The sequence below is a fragment of the Thunnus maccoyii genome, chromosome 21, assembly GCF_910596095.1.
Source record: "Thunnus maccoyii chromosome 21, fThuMac1.1, whole genome shotgun sequence".
Classification (NCBI taxonomy): Eukaryota; Metazoa; Chordata; class Actinopteri; order Scombriformes; family Scombridae; genus Thunnus; species Thunnus maccoyii.
The window spans coordinates 16,405,083-16,426,020 of NC_056553.1; the positions used below are offsets into that span (position 1 = coordinate 16,405,083).

Consider the following 20,938-nt stretch of genomic DNA (forward strand, 5'->3'; position numbering starts at 1 on the left):
CTTTAAAAATATGCAGACAAGGGCATTTTATATCACTCTCAATTCACAATTCCCTAACTCTTCATTCACTTATACAAGGCTTTCAGGAGCCCAGTCCTCCATGGTAAGCCAAGACCACTGAGAGCTCAAATGTATTAACACTGAACGTTTGGTGTGAATACATTTGCTCCACTCATCACAGTGAAATGTGACTACAAGAGATGGTTTTGTCACTCACTCTGTTTCCTTTTAAATGTCCAGCTCCCTGTCACGCTTTGCCACAATTGAGTTAAAGTTTATGGTAATACTACTCCTGCTCCACTGTGGCGGGCTTTATTTGTGACCGCCACCATCGTTACCATTTGCATGGCGTGTTTGCTTATGGGCCCGGACTCTTTTCGGCTATACTACAGGTTACACAATGCTGCAGGTTATTCCATAAAGGAAGTACTGTAAATGGATGAGAGTGCTTAAGGTATATGCCCATGTCTTGAGCTGTAAAACGTTACAGTATTTTATCTCCCTGGTCTGGAAAAAACAAGTGACACAAGCAACAAAAGCACTGAAGGCAGATGATGTAAGTTCAAACCCAGTTGATGATGTATAATTCCCAGTTGAGTCCTCTTTAGCAACACACTACATTTCCTAAAGTTTTTCATTAATGGCAAGACCATAGTTAAATACAGTAATGTCTGACCTCTGACCTTCCTGTAGCCTGAGGAAAAAGATAAGCGTGTATTTTCCTACAGGGCTCAATTAGGCTACATATTACATCAGGGTGGTCACTCACTGTAGAGCTTCCACACTTCATCTTTTTCCCAGCAACTAAACAGTGAGGAACAGCCTAATTACATTTCTGTGATGCTCTTTCATCTGTATGTCAGCCAACACAATTGACCCACAAAAAAACCCGGCTTGTTGGCTGTGGGCCCTGGTCCGGGAGAGCAGGTGCAAGCAAGCGGATACCTCATGATATGCAGATAGCTAGTGGGTTAACTTTGTATAATGCAATATTAAACGCAGAGCTAGCTGGCAGCTACGTGACTAGCACCGGGGTGCAGCTAGCTACTTACTCAGCGGTCCGCCAGGTCCGAGTACCTGGTCTTTTGCGGGTGGAGTGCCGCTCTGTCGCTCGAAGTTGCCCGGGTTGGAGAAATAATCCCTCAGCCTCGGAAGCTCTCTGCCTGCTTCCAACAGCTCGGTGTGAAACTCCAGGGCCGTGAGGACGTACTGGTCCCGTAATAGCTGAGCAGCAATGACATCCACTGATACCCGTATATCGGCGCTGCCTGCCATAGCTGAGGTGGCCGCGGCCGACACCGAGATGCCCTCGCCACTGGGGCTTGTCCGGTTGCTAGACAGCAGCAGCGTCGGAGGCTCGGCGTCCGCGGGCGGGGAGAAAGGATTGCCTGGCGGCGGCCCTGGAGCCCCGTCACTCGGGCTTCGCTCTGTGTCAACTGTTTCATTTGGGCGCCGTTCTGCCTCTTCTTCAGAATCACTTAGATTAAACGGGTTGACCGACGCCATTTTTTGCACTATAAAGATTTTTTGTAGCAATCTTAAGCTAGGCTGCTGCTGCTTCCTGAATGGATATTAAGCTAGCAAAGGTTTGGTAGGTGGCTTTGACAAGGAGAAAGAATACAAGGCTGTGATTGGTCACAGTTATCCTAAAGACCGCCTCTTTAATAGAATACTACAAAACGATTGGATACTGGACAGACATTTGACAGCTGTGTTGTGAAAGAACCGTAATCTATGAAAATAACAATCTCCAGTGAAACCGTACTGTAATACAAGTAAATTTGTAATGAAATACAACGCCATTTCTTTTTTTAATCAACAAACGTATTTAAGAGGGATGCATTGTTGGAAAGAAAGCTTGCTGGGAAACAAACATCTGAACTACAGTACCCACAATTCAGTTGCACAGCACAAACGTCAACGTCAAACGTCAAAGTCACAACAAGGAAGTGGATGCTCAGCGCCTGAATTTCTTGTACTAATCTTCTTAGAAAGAGGGACCGCTGTTTTTTTTATAAAAGCACGCTTTTAAAGATTAGGTCAATCTTGTTTCGTGTAAGAAAGCCTTGATCTGTCGGGTTGTCTGGATGTATGTTTGGTAATCTCCGAAGATAAAACGTAAACTAAATCAGTGTATCTGAACAGGTGAATGGGTGAAGTGGTAGTTGATAGTTTTGCTCGCCCATTCATTCATTTTTATGGTTCGGTTCCGTTGACGTTACATACAGGTAAGACTTTTGGAAGGGCTCAAAAATGCAACAACTCTTTTTCTTTGTCACTCTCGTGTAAACAAACGTGAAACAGAAATGCGTACCATTGAAATATAACTAACTATGAAAGCCATTATTTCAGCTCATTTGCAATGACATATGGTGACAGAGGGATAACTCCTAAGCGGTCTTTACATGGTCTGTGCTTTGGCTTAGCCAGACTGTAATATACTGTACCTGTCCCTATTTGAACTAACCCTTTAACACTGAATGCAAGGTTAGACTGACTGTATAAGTGTTTGTCCAGTGTTTCCTCAATCATACTTATTCTGTCTTTGTGTTTCTCTTTTTGTTTCCAACCTTTTTTCTACTCACTTGAAATCCCTCTTTTCTCCTTCCTGCTTGTGTTGCAGACCCAGCGTGGTGTTGACACTCATCGCTCAAAATGAGGATGATCACTTTTTTCCTGGTTGGACTGACAGTCCATGTGGTCTTCTTCCTCTCCATCTTTGACATCTATTTCACCTCTCCCCTGGTCCATGGCATGACACCCCAGACAACGCCACTAACACCCCCTGCCTCCAGACTGGTGTTAGTGGTGGCCGATGGACTTCGAGCAGACAGCTTCTTCACCCTGTTCCCCAATGGCTCATCCAGGGCCCCATACTTGAGGTTGGGAAACTGATACAGAGCACTGATGTGGCTTGTACGTGTATATGTGGCTATTAATTTAGTACAGAAAAGAGTATATATGGCTGAGATTAGGTTGTTTTTGTATGTTGTTTTTTCTCATGGTATGTTTAGAATTGCAAAGTAATAGGTCTTTATATACAGTGTAAGACCTGTGTGTTTATGTGTGTGTTTCCCAATACCAGGAGCATCATAGAAGAGACAGGTACCTGGGGTGTGTCACACACACGCGTCCCCACTGAGTCTCGCCCCGGTCATGTTGCTCTCATCGCTGGCTTCTATGAGGATGTTAGTGCTGTTGCTAAAGGTAGGTGTGTGTGTGTGTGTGTGTGTGTGTGTACGGTTGTGTTGACAAGCTGAACACAGAAAATAACAATGCAAAAAAATTAATGTATTGGATACGTTTGCGTTTGTGTCATTGTGAAAGTGTATGTTGATGACTACTTTCATGTTTGTGTATTTGTGACTGCAAGTGTATTGACCTCTTGTGTGTGTGTGTGTGTGTGTGTGTGTGTGTGTGTGTGTGTGTGTGTGTGTGTGTGTGTGTGTGTGTGTGCGCGCTCAGGATGGAAGGAGAATCCTGTAGAGTTTGACTCTGTGTTTAATGAGAGCAGACACACCTGGTGCTGGGGCAGCCCTGATATTCTGCCTATGTTTGCCAAAGGTACACAAGCACACATATACACCTACACAAGTCAATTCAATATAAGGAAATTCCCAGAGAAAGTCTGTGTCTGAATCAGACTTCACACTAAGTGATACATTTATGTACTTAAAGGACAAGTGTGTAAGATTTAGTGGCATCTAGCGGAACAGTTATGGTAGAAATGGAATATAATATTCATAATTATGTTTTAATTAGTGTATAATCACCTGAAAATAAGAATCACTGTGCTTTTGTTACCTTAGAATGAGCCCTTTATATCTACATAGGGAGCAGGTCCTCCTCCATGGAGCCCGCCATTTTGCACCGCCGTTTCTACAGTAGTACAGAATGGACAAACCAAAAACTGGCTCTAGAGAGGGCCTTCTGTGTTTTTCACGAGTTTTGCAGCCACAGTAGGTTCTCCTACACGCTTGGAAGGAGAGGTGGAGGGGAGGGGTATTCAGTTGGTTGCAATCTGCAACTTCACCACTAGATGCCACTAAATCTTACACTCTGGTCCTTTGTCTGGCTGTCTGGTCCTAATGTGAGCATGAACACAATGCACTTTAATCATGACACTTTATTTTACACTATTGCTGAGATATTTTAATAACCTTAAAACTTAAAAAAATCATTTAAATAAAGGTCATTTCCTGCTGTGTTACCTCCAGGTGCTACTGGAGACCATGTGTACACCCACACATATCCAGCTGTGGAGGAGGACTTTGCCTCCACAGATGCATCCAGGCTGGACAGCTGGGTGTTCACTCAAGTCAAAGTATGATAGTGGAAATGCTAAAGATAACCATGAATTTTGCAGTTATAATGTTATGATGAATTGACGAAATCATAACTGATTTTTGTACATTGTGTGTTTATAAATCATATTTAGAAGGCTTGCATTGGTAGTGGACTAGACATTTTTGTCTTTAAGAAAAATGTTTTGAAAAATAATTCCAGGAGCTTTTAACAATAGCTCGCATTTCCCACTTTTTGTTACAATGTAATGTGTGTTTTATTTATGATCAAATAATGCATTTTCTGGCAGAACGGTAGATTATAGTATAACTGCTACAAGTTTTATCAGGAAATAGAGGGTAAATATTACCAGACTCTCTTGTTACTATCATTTCCACATTTCTTTCTTGATTAAATCCAACTATGTTTCATTTTCTCTGTTTAGTCATTCTTTCAAGCAGCAAAGTCAAACTCTACTCTGAGGGCCAGTCTACTCGAGGACAAGAATGTTCTCTTCTTGCATCTGCTGGGCATCGATACGAACGGACATGCTCACAGACCAATGTCACAGTGAGTAGAATTTCTTGTTTTGCCGTTGATATTATATGTGATCATTGTGTGATACACTCTACATAATATACTATAGTTCTTAAAATAAAATGATCATATTCTTCTAAAGCAGCATTGACTGCAATAGTGGTGTCTTTATCTACAAAAAACAAATGTGATATCTGAATCTCAAATACTCTTAGTTTTGAGGCTCTTTTAAGATGTTGCTATTTGTCTTTTGTCCAGGGAGTACCTAGACAATATTGGTCTAGTAGATACTGGTGTATCTGAGCTGGTGTCTATGGTAGAAGACTTCTTTGGCTATGATGGCAGAACGGCCTATGTGTTTACCTCTGATCATGGCATGACCGATTGGGGTAAGACTCTTGTTTATGTGTTTATTTGTACCGTCTGATGGTTAAACATTTAAAAAAAATGATCTGTTCATTAGCATATGTTTGTGTGCATGTGTCTCCAGGCTCCCACGGTGCAGGCCATCCCTCTGAGACTCTTACCCCTTTAGTGGTATGGGGAGCCGGTGTTCATAATGCCCAGAGAGTCACTGAACCTCAACTGTACAAGGATGGGTACTTACAAGGTACTAAACTCATGTACTGTTCTCACAGCTGTTTACTTAAATGTCCCTCAACAAGATGCTTTAGCTTGAGCCCAAGTTTACCTACAACCACAAAAGGCTATTATTTTTCAGCAGTATATTAGGCAGAGTGAAATTTTGTATTTTATTTAAAAAATAGTTTTTGAATTTTTACACTTTACAGGTTCATTGCTTCAATGATCTGTATTTCTTTTGTTTCGCTCAGATTGGAAACTGGAGCACCTCCAAAGGGTTGATGTTAATCAGGTAAGACCTATTCGCTTGGCGCTTTTTAATGCTGTTACAATCATCAATTCCTGCCCCTAAATTTACTGTGTATGAAACCATTAATATACAGTAGCTAAAAGACCAACAGGCATTTGTAGTTCAATAAAATATAATTTATTGTTCTATTTTTGTTTTCCGCAGGCTGATATTGCTCCCCTCATGGCATCTCTCATTGGTGTTCCCATTCCTGTCAACTCTGTTGTAAGTTAAGACACTCAGTTAAAGGAGAAAGAATTAATACAGAATACTGTAGTCAAATGTCTTGCAAACTGTATAATCCACTATATGCATGTAAGTGTTCAGTGTATTACCAAGTTACCAAAAATGGATTCTGCAAGTACAGCATAACTCTTCAATGGTTGTGAAAATCAGTAAACGAACAGAAAAATGTTTTTGAACATGTTCACTGTACAGAGTTTTCTGTAAGTATTATGATACCATTTTTACTATTTTATAATCATCACTGTGTGTATTTATGTCTCTACAGGGTGTGTTACCTCTTCTCTACCTCAACAACAGTGACCAGTTCAAGGCAGAGAGCATGTACACTAATGCTATTCAAGTACTGGAGCAGTTCAAGGTGTGACAGCATGCAGCTCTGCTATTATTGACATGCTTTTGTCATTCGTATGTTATGAAACCAGTAAAACCAGCATGCATAAAGAAAAAGAACACTGTTGTTGGAAGTGACAAATGTGTAATTATTAATTGTAATAGATGAGTGACAGTATTAGCTGATTTATAGCTTTCAATGCCAAGCGATTTTTAAGTTCTAACTTGATGAAAGCATATTACTGCACAGGTTGTGTAATTCAGTTATATAAATCTATGATAACTGAACTATCTATTTTTCTTAGATGAAAATGACCCAAAAAAAGGAGACAACTTTGTCTTTTCTGTTTACCCCATACCAGTAAGTACAATAAGTCAGTTAATGAGTCATAATAACCTTGAGTTTGTGTGAGTTTTTCTTTTTATCACTACCTATCACTTTTGAGAAAACATGCTTATTAAGGGACCATATTGTGCTCAATTCATGTCATCTACAAAGTTTGAAAGTGTTGGAGATACATTTTATTAAGAACATTAAACAGGCAATAAATGCTGAGAAACATAGGAAAAATATCATATTACAAAGTTACCTATTGCTGGCCTATGAAAATTTAAGCAAGCAATGCATTGTTTATATTAGCTTTTGTGGTTTTGAAAGTGTGAAGGCAAACAAAGCATCCGTTAACCTATTTAAAACCACATTTAAATACAATTTTACACACTCTGTATTTATTGCTTTGTCTCTCTGTCCTCTCAGACTACTTACTGAGTCAAAACAAGCAGAATTCATTCACAAGGCCAGAATACTGATGCGTCTGGAGAAATATGAGGATGCTGTGAGTATCGTATTAGAATAATCTGCAGTCTGTAGGTGAATTAACAGCTATCCAAGTGATTTTAAGTCAAGTTTTAGAATTATTTTTGGGTACTTTGATGCATTAAGCTGGTGCTCAAACCTTTGTTTCCAAGTAAAACATGTATCATTGAGACCTGTGATGATGCAGCAAACTGGAGCATAATAATACTACTCAGCTGATGTTGCAGTAAAAAGTTAGCCCCAACTAGCTCAACTGTGGTAAATGCTCTCTACAGCAAACCTGTGTTCTTTGTTAGGATTTAAATTTACACTTTCCTCCCAAGTTTCTTTTTGTGTCCCCTTACATTCATTACTTATGAATCCTCTTTCCATTTTATCTATGCCAAACCCTCTTGCCGAAGCACTCCCTTTGATTTCCCCTTGTCTGCCTCTGTCTAGATCTCTCTGTGCCAGTCTCTGATCTCCCACGCTCTGGAGGGCCTGGTTTACTACCACACCTACGACAGGTTTTTCTTGGGTTGCAGTGTAGTGCTGGGATTTGTAGGCTGGACCTCATACGTTATCCTTATCATACTGAAGACTCATGCCAGCCTCAACAGACATCCCAGTGTCCTCAAACAGGTCAGATCATGTAGTGTGATCCCTCTTTGTCTTTGCCTCTAAAGATTCCTGCTACCAGAACAAGTTTATGAAACTTGATTGTCTCGCTAAGTTACATTTTTGGTATTACCCCTGTGTGTGCAGATTCCCAGCCGTTCCCTGGTGAGGCTGTGTATGTGTGTCACAATGGTGATCAGCATATTCCTGCTTATCCAAAGAAGTCCCATCACCTACTATATTTACTGCCTGCTGCCTGTACCTGTATGGTACTCTGTTCTTAAAGAGTGAGTATCACACAGAGTCAAGGAAATTTTGAATAGATTAATACATGAAATATATATCTGGACATATACAGTTCAGTCTAATCAAACAAATGTGTATAGTTCCTCTGTGTTCTCAGAGTGGTGGAGTGAACACCACACAGGAGTAAATACCAAACCAGATCAATGGGAGATCACTCATTCAGAGAATGTAGCTGTTTTTCAGCAGATCAAATTCACCTCACATAATTGTTGATGCATGTCTGACAAAGCCCCACTGAGGCATTAATTAGATCATTTTGAAGTGGTATTGTACACACTCATGTTTCTCATTGATAAAAGGGTGATGTATGCAATTTTTGTTCTTTTTTCCCTTTCATTGCAACAAAGAATAATCTCATTAATTATCTATTTTAGATCTGGAACTCTAACAGATTTGATTCGCTCAGCTCCCTCTCTGCCACTGTGGAAATGTTTTGGCTATTTTGTGCTGGTGGCGTTTGGGATTGAGTTACTGGTAGGTGTCTTTAAGTCAGTAATGTCTTCTAATTTACAGCTAGAGGCATATTTGTGCTTCAGTACACTCATAAGTCTTTAGCTGACCTCCACATACATGCTACACATTTTTCTCAATGTTTAGGTCCCCTCATGTACACTATGGGGTTACTGTACTGTGGATGACGCATTACCTTTGCTGCCCCCAGGTGGTGAGTTTCTTCCATCGTGCCATGCTGACTGTGGGTCTGGTGGTCCTCTCTCTCTGGCCCATGCTGTCTGGACTTTTTGGCAAGGCTAAGGTAAACATGTTACAGATTATGGCTTCTACAGTCACAGTGCACCAGGAAAAATCATTGATATTTGTATTTGTATATTCATATCCCACACTAAAAATGATGTGTGTCCAGAAAGTTATGAGGATTTTCCTTTAATGGAAAATAGCAAAATTTCCATATAACAGAAGTCTTGAATGATTTTTAGCTACTCCATGGATGGTTTGTTAAGAAATAAAACTCATTTATATTGGAATTTGACACAATCTGACTACATATTACACAAATGTGTAATAGCCTTAATTAATCTTAATGAATAGAAAATGGAATAAAAAAATGAAATAGATTATTTTTTTGTTATTTCTATATTTCTTTATTATTGCCTTTTAGATTTTTTAACATCTTGCTCTTCTTAGATGATCTGACATAAAACAAATAGCCATAAACAGTCCTTTGCTGTGGTAGTTTTTGAGCCCTAAAATTGTTTTTCTTGTTCCATTTGTCTTTTGTAACATTTAAGGTGTATCAGGAGTTTTGCTGGAACTTTTGTTAACATCGAGAAACATGGCACAAAAGACAGATCACTAAAATAATATAAAGAAAATTATTCAACTGAACATTGATGCACAAAAATGAATTAAACAAAGTGGTTTGTGGTGGAACAAGTACATTTCACCTAGGTGGCAGTTAATTGCCCTTAAATGTAGGACATTTTGCAAAATTTAGTTCATGCTTGTGTTTTGACCTCGCTTGCACTTTATCATCAGCCTACTGTCAGACAAACACCTGGTTTGTTAAGTTATGAACTCAAATACAATATCTTAACTAAATGAACTCATTGACCCTGTACCTGTCTAGTTCCGTTCATTGAGCTGGTTTCTGAGCTGTCTGTGTTTGGCCGTTTTCCCCCTGATGCCGGTTGTGGGACGAGAGCCTAATATACATCTGGTGTGAGTGCTTCCTCTATTTGCCTTCATTTATCAGAAAGTTTACCACAGTCACGTCACAAAAAAAAAAAACTCAGATTCAGGTCAGTCATTTTCAGTAATTTGTTTCTCTATACTTAGGAAATAATTAACTTCGTCATGGAGTGGAGTGGAAAATTAGTTTTCTAGTTATCAGGTAGGGTTCCCATTTCTACAGCATGTGATAAAAATCAATTTCAATATTAAGATTTTTTTCCCATATCAACATAAAGTACATGTATGAAAATATAGCAAATGTATGCAAAATCAGCTTTAAGTACAATGGAATTCTTCTGTGTTGGACTGTTTTGCAATACATTATAAAACAAGGCTCACACAGCTAAATCAAAAACTTAAATCATTAATTTTGTTAGTTTTAAATTATAGTTTGTTTGGAATCATTCTACATTTTGTAAAGCTTTCTGGTACAGCCACTACTTGGGAACATCGGCACTTTGAGTTAAATGCTAACACCACCATGGTAACAGACACTAACATGCTGATGTTTAGCAGGTGTATTGTTTACCATATTCACTGTCTTATTTTTGCGTGTTACTGTAGCTTGCTAAAAGTTTCTAATGAGCACAAACCAAAAAGTACAGCTGAGGCTGATGGGTGTCATTAGCTATGCAGGTATAAGTATTGGACAAATTGAAAATTTGACCTGATGATTGCACTTTATGTGAAGTCAGTTGAACACCAGTGTGATTACGATTCATCCTTAGGGGAAAACATGAATATCTTCTATGCAGTCTTTTATGGCAATCCATCAAATAGTTGTTGAAACCATAAATGTCAACCTCACAGGGACCATGAATTTCTGTACAAAATTGCATGTTAATCCATCCAGTGATCGATGAGCTATTTCAGTCAACTAACTGGTCAAAAACTTCATGATACTGTATAAAAATTGATCAGTGGAGGAATCTGAGAATCAAACTGAAATAAACTGTTAATTAACATCAGTATCTTTAATCAACATGAATGTGCAAAATGTATCTGTACACTATGGACATGTCTAAAATAATATGGTAATATAACATGATGTTTGTTTGCTCAGGACCTGTGCAGGTCTCCTCACTCTCTTCACCTCAGCCTGTTACCTCTGGTCATCACGACACAGAACACCACTGCACCTTAGTGACAGGCAACAATTTGTCACCCAGGTAACTGCAGTACATGCCATGTTGTGTGTGTATGTGATTGTGTTTGTGTTATTGCATTTTCTAAAATTAAATTATTACGGGTCAAACTCAACAGATGCTCCATGTGGCAGTGTGTGCGTATGTGCCTTCCCTCACACACTCCAGCCTGCAGCAGAAACAGGGCCTGCCACTTCTTAATCAGATCATCAGTTGGATCACATTAGGTAGGTGGGTGTGAGAGAGCACGAGCTCTTTGGGCATTTCCATGGGAGATTACAATCACATTTATCCCTCATTAATGTTAAGTTTCAAGATTAAAGATTTAATTATTTTGGGCCCTGTCTAAAATGACACATCTTGGACTAGATTCCCTTCAAGCTCTAAGACCCAAAAAACTTTTCTTGTCTCTGCTCTTTCCTCAGCATCTTCTATGCTGGTTCCATTGTTGAGCTCTACACGTCTTTTCCATCGACTTCTCAGCATATTTCTGTCTCTCACAGCCACATACCTACTGCTCAGCACTGGGTAAGACATGATATATGACCATACTATGTCTCACGTGGAGCTTTATCATCAAGGCAAAACTGCACCCTTATCAAATGTGTGTTTTCTCCTGCCCAGGTCAGAGGCCTTGTTCCCCCCTGTGTTATCTTGGTTGATGTTTGTGTGGATCAACATTGAACAGGAAGCTATGATCGCTCAGGGTGTCTCTGGAAGGCAAGAGGTACAACTATTGTGTCTCTATTCCCAGACTCGGTAGAGCAGTATAAACTACATGAGAAAACATTTTGTCTATTTATTATAAGCTAGTATGAAATTTAGATGGCATCTGTTGCTTTTTTGAACACCAACTGGCTTCTCGTCTCTACAACAGCTAATGATTCTGGTTGGTCACATAGAGGCATATTAAGATTGTATCTAAATATATATTTCTGGAGTCTATTTATCTGGTCTGAATTGTTCTGGTTAAATTCTATTTACCATCCATCCCTTTAATACCAAATGATTTTATTAAACAAATAAGGAAATCCCCTCTCATGCTCTACATAATGAACATCACACCTCAGTATTGACTGATTATTATTATGTGTATGCACTTTGCGTGTGTCTTTGCATGTGTGTGGATGGGCGTGTGTGTGTGTGTGTGTGTTTTTTTTTTTTGTTTGTTTTTTCTTATCTTCCAGCTCTCCACTATCGATTTCTCCGCAAACATCGACATCACCAAGATCCGACAGCTGAAGTTGGATGACATCAGAAGATCTTATTTTTTTGTATCCTCGTTGATGTTGTTAACTCGATGTTGTGTTTAACTGCCACCTAAGAGGGCAGAAAGAAAATGTGCATAGTATCTGCATCAGTAGGTGTTTCTTACGCACTCAACAGTGTGCAAGTGTCGCTTCAGACCTTTCCTTGACTATATATTTCCTTTAGGTATTCTTTATAATAACAGCTTTCTTCGGTACAGGGAACATAGCTTCCATTAACAGGTGTGTATGTCTTTATGTATATCCATATATATATCCATATATATATATATATACATACTATAAACAGACACAAATATGTCTGTTTGTGTGTGGTAAATGGCAGTTCTGTGTGTGTGTGTGGGGGGGGGGGTATGGCCATGTGTAAAGTGTGGGTAAAGTCAGTGTGGGTTAAGTCAGTGAGGGTAAAGTCAGTGTCTGGTATGAGACTCGTTGAGGTTGGTTTCATTATTAGCAATGCATCATTTGAACACAGGAAGGAAATATGTCCTGTGTAAAACAGTACTGACTCATTTATGTCTGCATTATTTGCATTGTTTGGACCAGCATATCTATTGTGTAGTCTGCTGACTGAGCCTCTCTACTGGATGTGAGGCTGTTTACATTGCACCACATACAGTATGTCAGTCTGCACTATAAAACACTTGGAGGTTGTCAAGAAATTTACACACAAGTATCCCCAAGCTAGATTTTTACACTGAATAACCAAATATTTAGTCCATTTTTCCATCTGTCTACAGTCACTTTGTCCTCCTCTTTCTCCTTTTCTCTAGCTTTGACCCAGCGTCTGTTTATTGTTTCCTCACTGTCTTCAACCCCTTCATCATGGGAGCACTGATGATGTGGAAGGTACTGTATTTTCAACTTTTTCTTTCTATGGTGTACACTGCGTATCTGTATACCTTCCCCATTAAGCAAAGTTTCCAGAAAAGGGAAGTAGTCTTGCACTTTTGCACACTTGAACATTTTTGAAATATTCTGAAATGTTCCCCTTCTCTTATATTGCTTCTCTGTAGCCACCAACTTTCACCTTGCTGACCTACTCAGTGGCCTGTTTAGCACAAATTAGCAACATTAGCAGCAGCATTGTCAACAAATTATATTTCTCTGGACTTATTCATGAAATATTCAATGTCTTGTCCTTTGTTCTTCCAGGTTATCATCCCGTTCATAATAGTAATGTGTACGTTTGAGGCCATCCAAGTTGCAACACAGCTCTCATCAAGAAGGTAACTCCTCGCTGCAGCCTTTGAAAAAAAAAGATAACAGAGCAAATCTCAGACTTATCTACTGTGAGATCGGTTCAGTCACAAACCTTGTGTCCTCCTTTTATCAATATGATTTGCTCTGGTGGTTGTTGGGCTCATGCACTTTAAGTTCAGTGCATGTAAACACAGTAATCTGCTCTTGGTGGCAGATCTGTGATTGCCTCATAGAGGAGGAGGATGTTTTTTTGGTTTTCGTCACACTATTCAGTTTTATACAGTCATATGCTTTTTATAGTGAATTTGTGTCAGACATGAATCTAAATAATAATTATCCAGTATCAACATGTGTCTCTTTTCTGCACTATTTCTGATTCGTTGTGTATGAAGAGTGTGTAAATCTACAGTCCGTGCTGCACATGAAGTAAATGTGTTGTTGTGGATGTTTCAATATTAAAGATCTTTTTTGTAATGCTTTCTTTCCTTTGTTTTTTTGTCTTTTAATCTTCTTTTCCAGTTTGTTCCTCATTGTCCTGGTCATCTCTGATGTGATGGCTCTGGTAAGACATTTCCTATCAGGTTGAAAACTTGGATTAAAGGTGCATTGCGATATACTTCCTGAAAATAATTTGCTCTTCTGTCTTTTCCTGTTACAGCAAGTAGATCTGATGTGTACCTCACACAATATTTTTTTTTGTTTTACTCATTCTTCCTCTCCTCAGCACTTCTTCTTCCTGGTGCAAGACTACGGCAGCTGGTTGGACATTGGTACAAGGTAATGTAACAAGGATATAGTATCTGTGATGCATAAACTCACACATAAATTTGTATTAAACATGTTTCTTTCTATCTTGCAGCATTAGCCACTATGTGATAGTCATGTCAATGACCATCTTCCTGATGCTGCTCAGTGTGGTCACACACATCCTCACCTCACGAAGATTCACTCTGTGGAGGAGACCCAAGATGCACTTTCCCTAAATAAACACCTGCACACACATATATACTGGTTAAACCAAATGTTTAGTATTTATTTTACTCTTTTAGATACTTTTCATTTAGAATATGCCTTATGAAACCAGAGTTTGTTATATAAAATTTGAGATATTGTTTTAGGATCCAATATAGTACTTTGCAGAAGTCTTACACTGCTTGGCTGAAGTTATAATTAAGTATAGTACAGTTAATAGACAAAGTAAATATTAAGGCGTTAAGGAACTCTCCCTTCACTTATCAGTCAGATGCTTTAAATTCTTTTCTCAGGACAGCTTAAAGACTTTACCACGAAAATGGACAAGTACTTCTCATTATAAAATACCACATTCTTCTTGTTAATACTTGTCTTCCTCATATGGTTTGTGTTAACCTCAATTTTACAATGTAACGAAGACTTCCTTTGTTACTTATGCTAATGGTTTTAATAAGAAATTTTAAAAGTGGCGCAAGACTTTTGCAAGGAACTGTTTGCACTGTATTGTTTTGTGCAAGAACATTGGCACTCTGTTTGAGGCACATTGTTTTTGTATTAATAATTGATCAGTTGACTAATGCTACTTGAATGTTTGACTGTGAATTATGCCTTTGCCAAGGGTGCTGATTTATGATCCACCAAAGAAGGGTAACTTTATAACTTTTTGAATATGTAACATTATTTCCAGTAAAGCAGCCTAAAATGTATCTTTGTTTAGAAGGAAAAGGGATGTAAATGGTTGTGACTAGGTGTGTACCACTAAAACAGAAAGACTGGAATGGAAACAGGAAATGGTCATAAAGGGTTAGTTGTACTTATGCCAAATTAAAGTAGGTGCTAGTGTAGTTGTGCTCTGTGTTTGTACATCAGAGTAACTGCAGCCATGGACTGGATTTAGAAAAACAAAAAGCTGGCGATTAGTATGTTTTCTGTGAACAGAGAATAAAGAAACTGTTGCTCTAACGTGTGACAATTCTTTTTCCAAAAGATCAACCCATAGGACATCACTACGGATAATATAGTGGTCTAATGTTTGTTGAATTTACTGACCAGCCTGATATACGAATTTCAAACCTATTACTCACAGATTTAAATAAATATTGTCACCTTGCTCTGTAGTCAAGGTGTTTCCTAAGACAATGAATCCTCTCATATGAGCATGAACTGGAGTTGCAGTATGTCCACATAAGTTCATGCTTGCTGAGATGTTCATAGGAGCTTAACATAGCCTCTCTGTCAACATCACAGCTAGCAACACCGCATCCTTTCTCACTTCTTCTCTTTTGAGTTAGCCAATACTTTGACTAGATAGTGTGACTATTGTCTATTGGCTGTCTACTTTTATGTGTCAGTTTCAAAATTGTGAAGCTAGTGAGAGACGTTTCTAACAACTCCAAAAAAAAGGTGACAAAATAGATTTTGAAAATTAACCTGAAGGTAATAGGCTAAACTTCGTATTTAGATTCCAAGCTAAAATGCGAAAGAAGCTGCTGGCCTTGGCAATGCATCTGCATCTATCAAATCTGTATTTTATTTTCTTGTGATGCAAATGATGTGATGGTATAAAGTGTACTGAACTTAAATAAAATGTGCTTCTATTTAAACAGTATACTGCATATTTGAGTCCTGATCATGGGGGAGATGTATTGGTAAGAGTTCGCCTCATGAGCTTAGAGACTATAAATCATTCTCTCTTAAGTAATTTACCACATTGCATTCCATTGTTTTTGAGAGTTTGGATTTTAGTGTACTTGTATATTTTAGATGTTTTTTTTAGATGTCTGAGACTAAGCAAATCAATAATGGGTGTATGTAGAGAGAGGTGACAAGAAGAAGGAAGCAACCAGCTCTGTGGTTGTGTTGTGTGTGCAATCACCTCCTGTTTCTGACAGAACACAGACACACACACACACACACACACAGGGCACACACAATATGCAAAACTGGACTGTGGTTTTTCACAACACAGTCACAGTTTACTTTCTTAACCTTAACTTCTCGAAAGTTGGCACACATTCGCACTTGAGGACACACACACAAGCACATGCATACATTTATCCAAGCAGCAACGGAGGCACACACACACAAAGATTCTCGGTCTCTCCGTAAACTTAACTAGAGCCTAACCATTGTTGTGTTGGAGTTAATGTGATGTAATGTAGAGGACGTTCACAACGTTTAAAGCTTTATTTGCACACACAAGAAAACTCGGCAACCAGCTGTTCTTTGACCAAAAGGTACGTACAGTAAATCTACTAGTAAACCCTCTGGCTTTGACTTGTTCAGTCATATTTCAACTTCTATTGCTGCATTGCTCTCTTGGTAATGATTAAACTATGAACAATATCTCTTTTTTTTAAACTTCAAAATATTTAAATGCTGTATTAAGTATTTAATGCTGTATTTTTCATTTTAGTTAGAGTATCTGAGGTGTTTGGTCTTATGTAGCTGTTTTAGTCCTGTTTCCTGTTAAACTGATAATATGTAAATTTGAAGCTATTTGAAAATATGCAAAACATTGTGTCAGATTAAGATTACACTCTGATTTAAGGTTTCTCGCTGTAATCATTCCTCCTGTTCATACTGACCATAAGAAAATCCCCTCCAAATGTGCTTACAATGTTAGTGAAGGGGGAGGAAATCCACAGTTTTGAGCAAAAAAGTGTTCAAAAGTTTATCTGAAGATAATATGAGGTTTCAGCCATCTGAGTTCATCAGATAAAGTGGATATCATTCTCAGTTACAGTTTCACTCTTTATGTCTCAACAGACAGTGTTCTGTTCAGTTTCAGTTGAAGGATTGTAACAAAAAGAGGGAATTTGGTGCTAAAAAGACAGTAACTTAGAAAGATATTCATCCTCAGATAAACTTTTAAATATAGTTTTGCGTGGAAGGAGGGCTGTGGATTTTGTCCCCCATCACTTACATTGAAAACACATTATGAAGGGATCTCTTAAAGGTGCAATATACAATATTCAGCCCCACTAGATGTTGCACCAGCACCAGAATCTCAGATCAGAACAAATGCGCGCGACGTTAATAAAGTTGGAGACAAAAAAAGAAAGCCGCCCCTGAACCGACAGCTCATGAAACTCAGATAAAGATTGCATCTTTAATGGCTGGTATACAAAGGAGAAATGATTACAGCAAGAAAAGCAGGTGTCAATGTCTATTTGGTCACCTGACTATTGTTTTAGGACAGATTTGTAAAACTGTGAACCTAGTATCAGTAAAGTATGTCTATAATGTAGTGTTGTGTTAGAGTAAAAAATAAGCCAGTTTTTACTGACATGTATTACTTTTTTATGTCTTTCTACATTTCTTTTCCTTTTATTTCTGTTACTCACATGTTTACTATACAATTTCTTGATCTACTTCTATTTCTTAACTTTTTTCTGTCCATTACTCAATTACTCACATTAATTCACATGTTCCTCTCTCTCACCCCCCCCCCCCCTTTTTTTTTTAGTTAAGATGAATTCCACGACAACCCTGTGCACGACCACGGCCAATTCCACAACAACCAACTCCTCCAATAACAGTACCACCCACGGACAGTACCACCCAGTCCTCCTAGCTATCTACTCTGTGGTTCTGCTCATCGGTACCATTAGCCTGAGCCTTATGATGCACATCATGAAGTCCAGCACGACTTCCTTCACCTCCATCGCTGTGCTCAACCTCATTTTCACCCACTTCATCTTCCTTCTCACTGTGCCCTTCAGGATTTACTATTATGCATTAAATAGATGGGGGCTGAACCCTTGGTTCTGTAAATTTATCAGTGCTATGATCCACGTCCACATGTACATGTCCTTTATCTTCTATGTGATCATCCTCATCACGCGCCTGATGACGTTCTACTGCAAAGCAGAGCAGGTGGCCTCCATGCAGAAGGTTCATGCACTACTTGGCAGTGCTGTGGTGTGGATGGTGGTGCTGGTCACAACCCCTTGCGTAATAGAGTTTTACTACGGCAAAGATAAGGAAGGTGACACACATGGAGAAAAATGCTTCCACTTTGGCAAAAACATAAATGATTCCGTCCAGGTGTTAAACCACATCATAAGCACATTGATAATAGTAGTGGCCATTCTGTTGACAGCCCTCCAAGCCAATGTCCTGCGGGTTTTATACCGGAAGCATCGCAAGGGATGCACCTCACAGCAGGACTTTGGGGCTCAGCTGAAGAGCCTGTGCTTTGCCCTCATCATGGTGATCTGCTTCATTCCCTACCACGTGTTCCGGATATATTACGTAGCAAAAATTTCGGAATTGCAGAATCTCAATGAGGTGTTTCTGAGTCTGACCACTTTTAACTGCTTGGACATGCTGACCTTCTTGGGGAGGAGAACTTGCTCCAGGTGCTTCCCAGGAAAGATTGTTTGAAAATCATGGGTGGGAGTTTGTGTTAGGGGGTCAGAGACTTAATTTGCTTTAGTTTTTAAGCCTTACTTTACAGTTCCTTATTGCCTTGTCAGAGTTTATGATAGGAAAATTGCTTTGGTGCAGCTCCATAAAAGCAGACAGGTTATAACAGCAACAATTAAAAAGCTCAAATGAACAATCATTCAGAAAAAGACATAAAAGCATATAATGAAAAAATGATTGTTGAAACATGCAGTGTAAAATGCACAGATGAGCCTACAGAGCTTAGTTCAACCGCATCAGGATTCAGGATTCATTTAGCTTTCAGTTTCCAAAATCAACCACTATTTCTTTGAAAGTTTATCTGAGAGTGTGAAGGTCATTCTTGACCTAAGGAAGAGTAGTGAAACAAAATAATCTTTAATCACTGGCTACTTAGTAGCCATTGTTGGAGCTGTTGTCATCATCATTTATTTTTGTTTATCTTCAAAACCAGGTAGACAAGCCAAAGCTCCCATCTAAACTCTGTCAGATCCCATGCTCTGCTTTATCAATCCTATAACTGTTAAGTCAACTGAAATTTATGTATGCTCTGAATGATAAAACCGTATTGTACTTCTATGAAAATATTGAAAGATTTTGACTTGACTGGAAACTGTTATTTGCTTTTGACTCAAAATGAATGAACTATTGCCATCTGCTGGTCCTTGTGTAAACTACACAGGATTCAAGTTTGCTATTTGTAATATTATATGGTGGAATTGGCTTGAAAGTTAAGACTCATTTTTCAATTGTATGTGGCTGGAAATGAAAATATATATATATATATTTATTTCACTGTATTTGCTAACACTTAACCTCTGTGTACATAGCTGAAGTGTTCAGCTCCAAAGCTGAGAAGAGAAATAAATGTCTAAAATTGTTACTTTTCTACCATTATTTTGTGAAACATTACCTCAAACCTCTTGGATCTCTTACCTTCTGCCCTCTGAAGCAGAGGCCCTAGCTGACTTACACACACGCACACAAACACCCACACCTGGTGATCCTTTTCCTTTTGGTTTTTATGGCACTGGGTTACTGTTTAACATCCCCACCCTACTTTGAGTTTGTTTAGTAAATCGATCTAATGACAGGGCTATGGTGGCGCCATCCAATGTGTCGCTCCATGAATTATAGGCCGCTCAGCTCTCCAACCTTCGCTTTTAATGTTGTCGAACACCTTTACCTTTTTAACATTCTCAGTGTCACCTAGACTAATGTCACACTGAGGTCTGCTCACTGCCGGAATACAACGGTACACCTGGATAAATGCACATCCCACACGGAAACAGAAACACAGGTAAGTCAAACTTCTGTGAATTATATTGTTATTGAAATGCAAAATATTAACAGTGGCTGTAAGAATTTGTGGAGGAAATTAAGCTTACCTTAAGTAGTTCCTCAAAGAAGTTTAGCATAGTGATATGTTCTGCTAAATCACGTGGTTTTGTATTTTGGTGGTAATATGGTGGTACTCCCCATTCACATACAATTCAATTGCTGCTAAATGTCCTGTAACCAGAGGTGGTGTACTTTTGAATGGCAGGATACAGTATGTGGTATTTGCATTTTGTCGAGTGTGTTTAATAAGATAGTGTTCTCACCTCTGTCCGCAGACATTTTGTGAAAGCAGATAAGATAGACTCACTTTGTCACGCATGCTGCGCCGTAAAGATCATGTGATAACCCATTTCATATTCTGTACAAGGACTTAGTCTGTAACAAGAGCACTGTTTCGGAGCAACAAATCGCTAAGCAGGAAGATGGTGTAGACCTTTTTCACAGCAGACATTTTGACATGTCACAGCAGAAACAGCTCAATCAATGGCATTAATAACAACAGTATTCCATTTAGATTAGCCACTTTAAGGGCCCTGCTGTTGTGCATGCTAGCACACTGGAGTTGCTCACTGGGACACTTAATGGAAGAGATCCATTGTTAATGTTCCACCTGCACTTTCCTACTATGACAAGTCAAAATGTCTGCTGTGAAAAAGATCCATTACAGTTGCATTGTTTTTCTCCCCTGATGCAATACCACTGCTACCACTGAATGCACATTAAAATAACTTAACCAGTTATACAATTAATGTCACTTTTCTGATTAGTGTAATTGGCAATTAACACCCCCACTTTGTGACAGTGAAACATGAGTTTTGATATTGTATACTACAGACTGTGTAAAAAAAAAACATTGGATATACAAGCTGTGGACATAACACCCGTCCCATACAATGCAATCCAAAACAATGGCCCTACAATA

The 20,938-nt window shown here is 38.9% G+C and overlaps 3 protein-coding genes across 9 annotated transcripts in view; 2 read left to right on the plus strand and 1 right to left on the minus strand.

Annotated features, from left to right (window-relative positions):
* The window catches only part of relch (RAB11 binding and LisH domain, coiled-coil and HEAT repeat containing), a 34,748-nt gene extending 33,143 nt beyond the window's left edge, over positions 1 to 1,605 (minus strand). For all 4 annotated transcript variants that reach the window (XM_042398878.1, XM_042398877.1, XM_042398876.1 and 1 more), the window contains exon 1: positions 1,053 to 1,605. In XM_042398878.1, the coding sequence (XP_042254812.1) occupies positions 1,053 to 1,506 (454 nt within the window). In that variant the 5' untranslated portion in view covers positions 1,507 to 1,605. The remainder of the gene's footprint in view (positions 1 to 1,052) is intronic.
* pign (phosphatidylinositol glycan anchor biosynthesis, class N) lies at positions 791 to 15,228 on the plus strand. 4 transcript variants are annotated; one of them, XM_042398883.1, is made up of 29 exons: positions 791 to 811; positions 2,624 to 2,882; positions 3,086 to 3,207; positions 3,466 to 3,564; positions 4,218 to 4,324; positions 4,730 to 4,854; positions 5,080 to 5,210; positions 5,312 to 5,431; positions 5,655 to 5,695; positions 5,858 to 5,917; positions 6,204 to 6,296; positions 6,574 to 6,629; positions 7,026 to 7,104; positions 7,524 to 7,706; positions 7,830 to 7,969; positions 8,363 to 8,462; positions 8,650 to 8,742; positions 9,574 to 9,665; positions 10,741 to 10,846; positions 10,941 to 11,049; positions 11,248 to 11,350; positions 11,447 to 11,549; positions 12,010 to 12,096; positions 12,257 to 12,312; positions 12,864 to 12,939; positions 13,246 to 13,319; positions 13,813 to 13,855; positions 14,018 to 14,070; positions 14,153 to 15,228. In XM_042398883.1, the coding sequence occupies exons 2-29, from the start codon at positions 2,656 to 2,658 to the stop codon at positions 14,274 to 14,276; spliced, it is 2,802 nt and encodes a 933-aa protein (XP_042254817.1). In that variant the 5' UTR covers positions 791 to 811; positions 2,624 to 2,655; the 3' UTR covers positions 14,277 to 15,228. The 4 variants fall into 4 exon arrangements, with proteins under 4 accessions (XP_042254817.1, XP_042254816.1, XP_042254815.1 ...); XM_042398882.1 differs by lacking the exon at positions 791 to 811 and adding an exon at positions 852 to 927; XM_042398881.1 differs by lacking the exon at positions 791 to 811 and adding an exon at positions 945 to 966.
* A 957-nt stretch (positions 15,229 to 16,185) lies between these two features.
* Positions 16,186 to 19,525, plus strand: LOC121888297 (probable G-protein coupled receptor 141). Its single transcript, XM_042399736.1, has 2 exons — positions 16,186 to 16,502; positions 17,735 to 19,525. The coding sequence occupies exon 2, from the start codon at positions 17,740 to 17,742 to the stop codon at positions 18,652 to 18,654; it is 915 nt and encodes a 304-aa protein (XP_042255670.1). The 5' UTR covers positions 16,186 to 16,502; positions 17,735 to 17,739; the 3' UTR covers positions 18,655 to 19,525.
* The last annotated feature ends 1,413 nt before the right edge of the window (positions 19,526 to 20,938 follow it).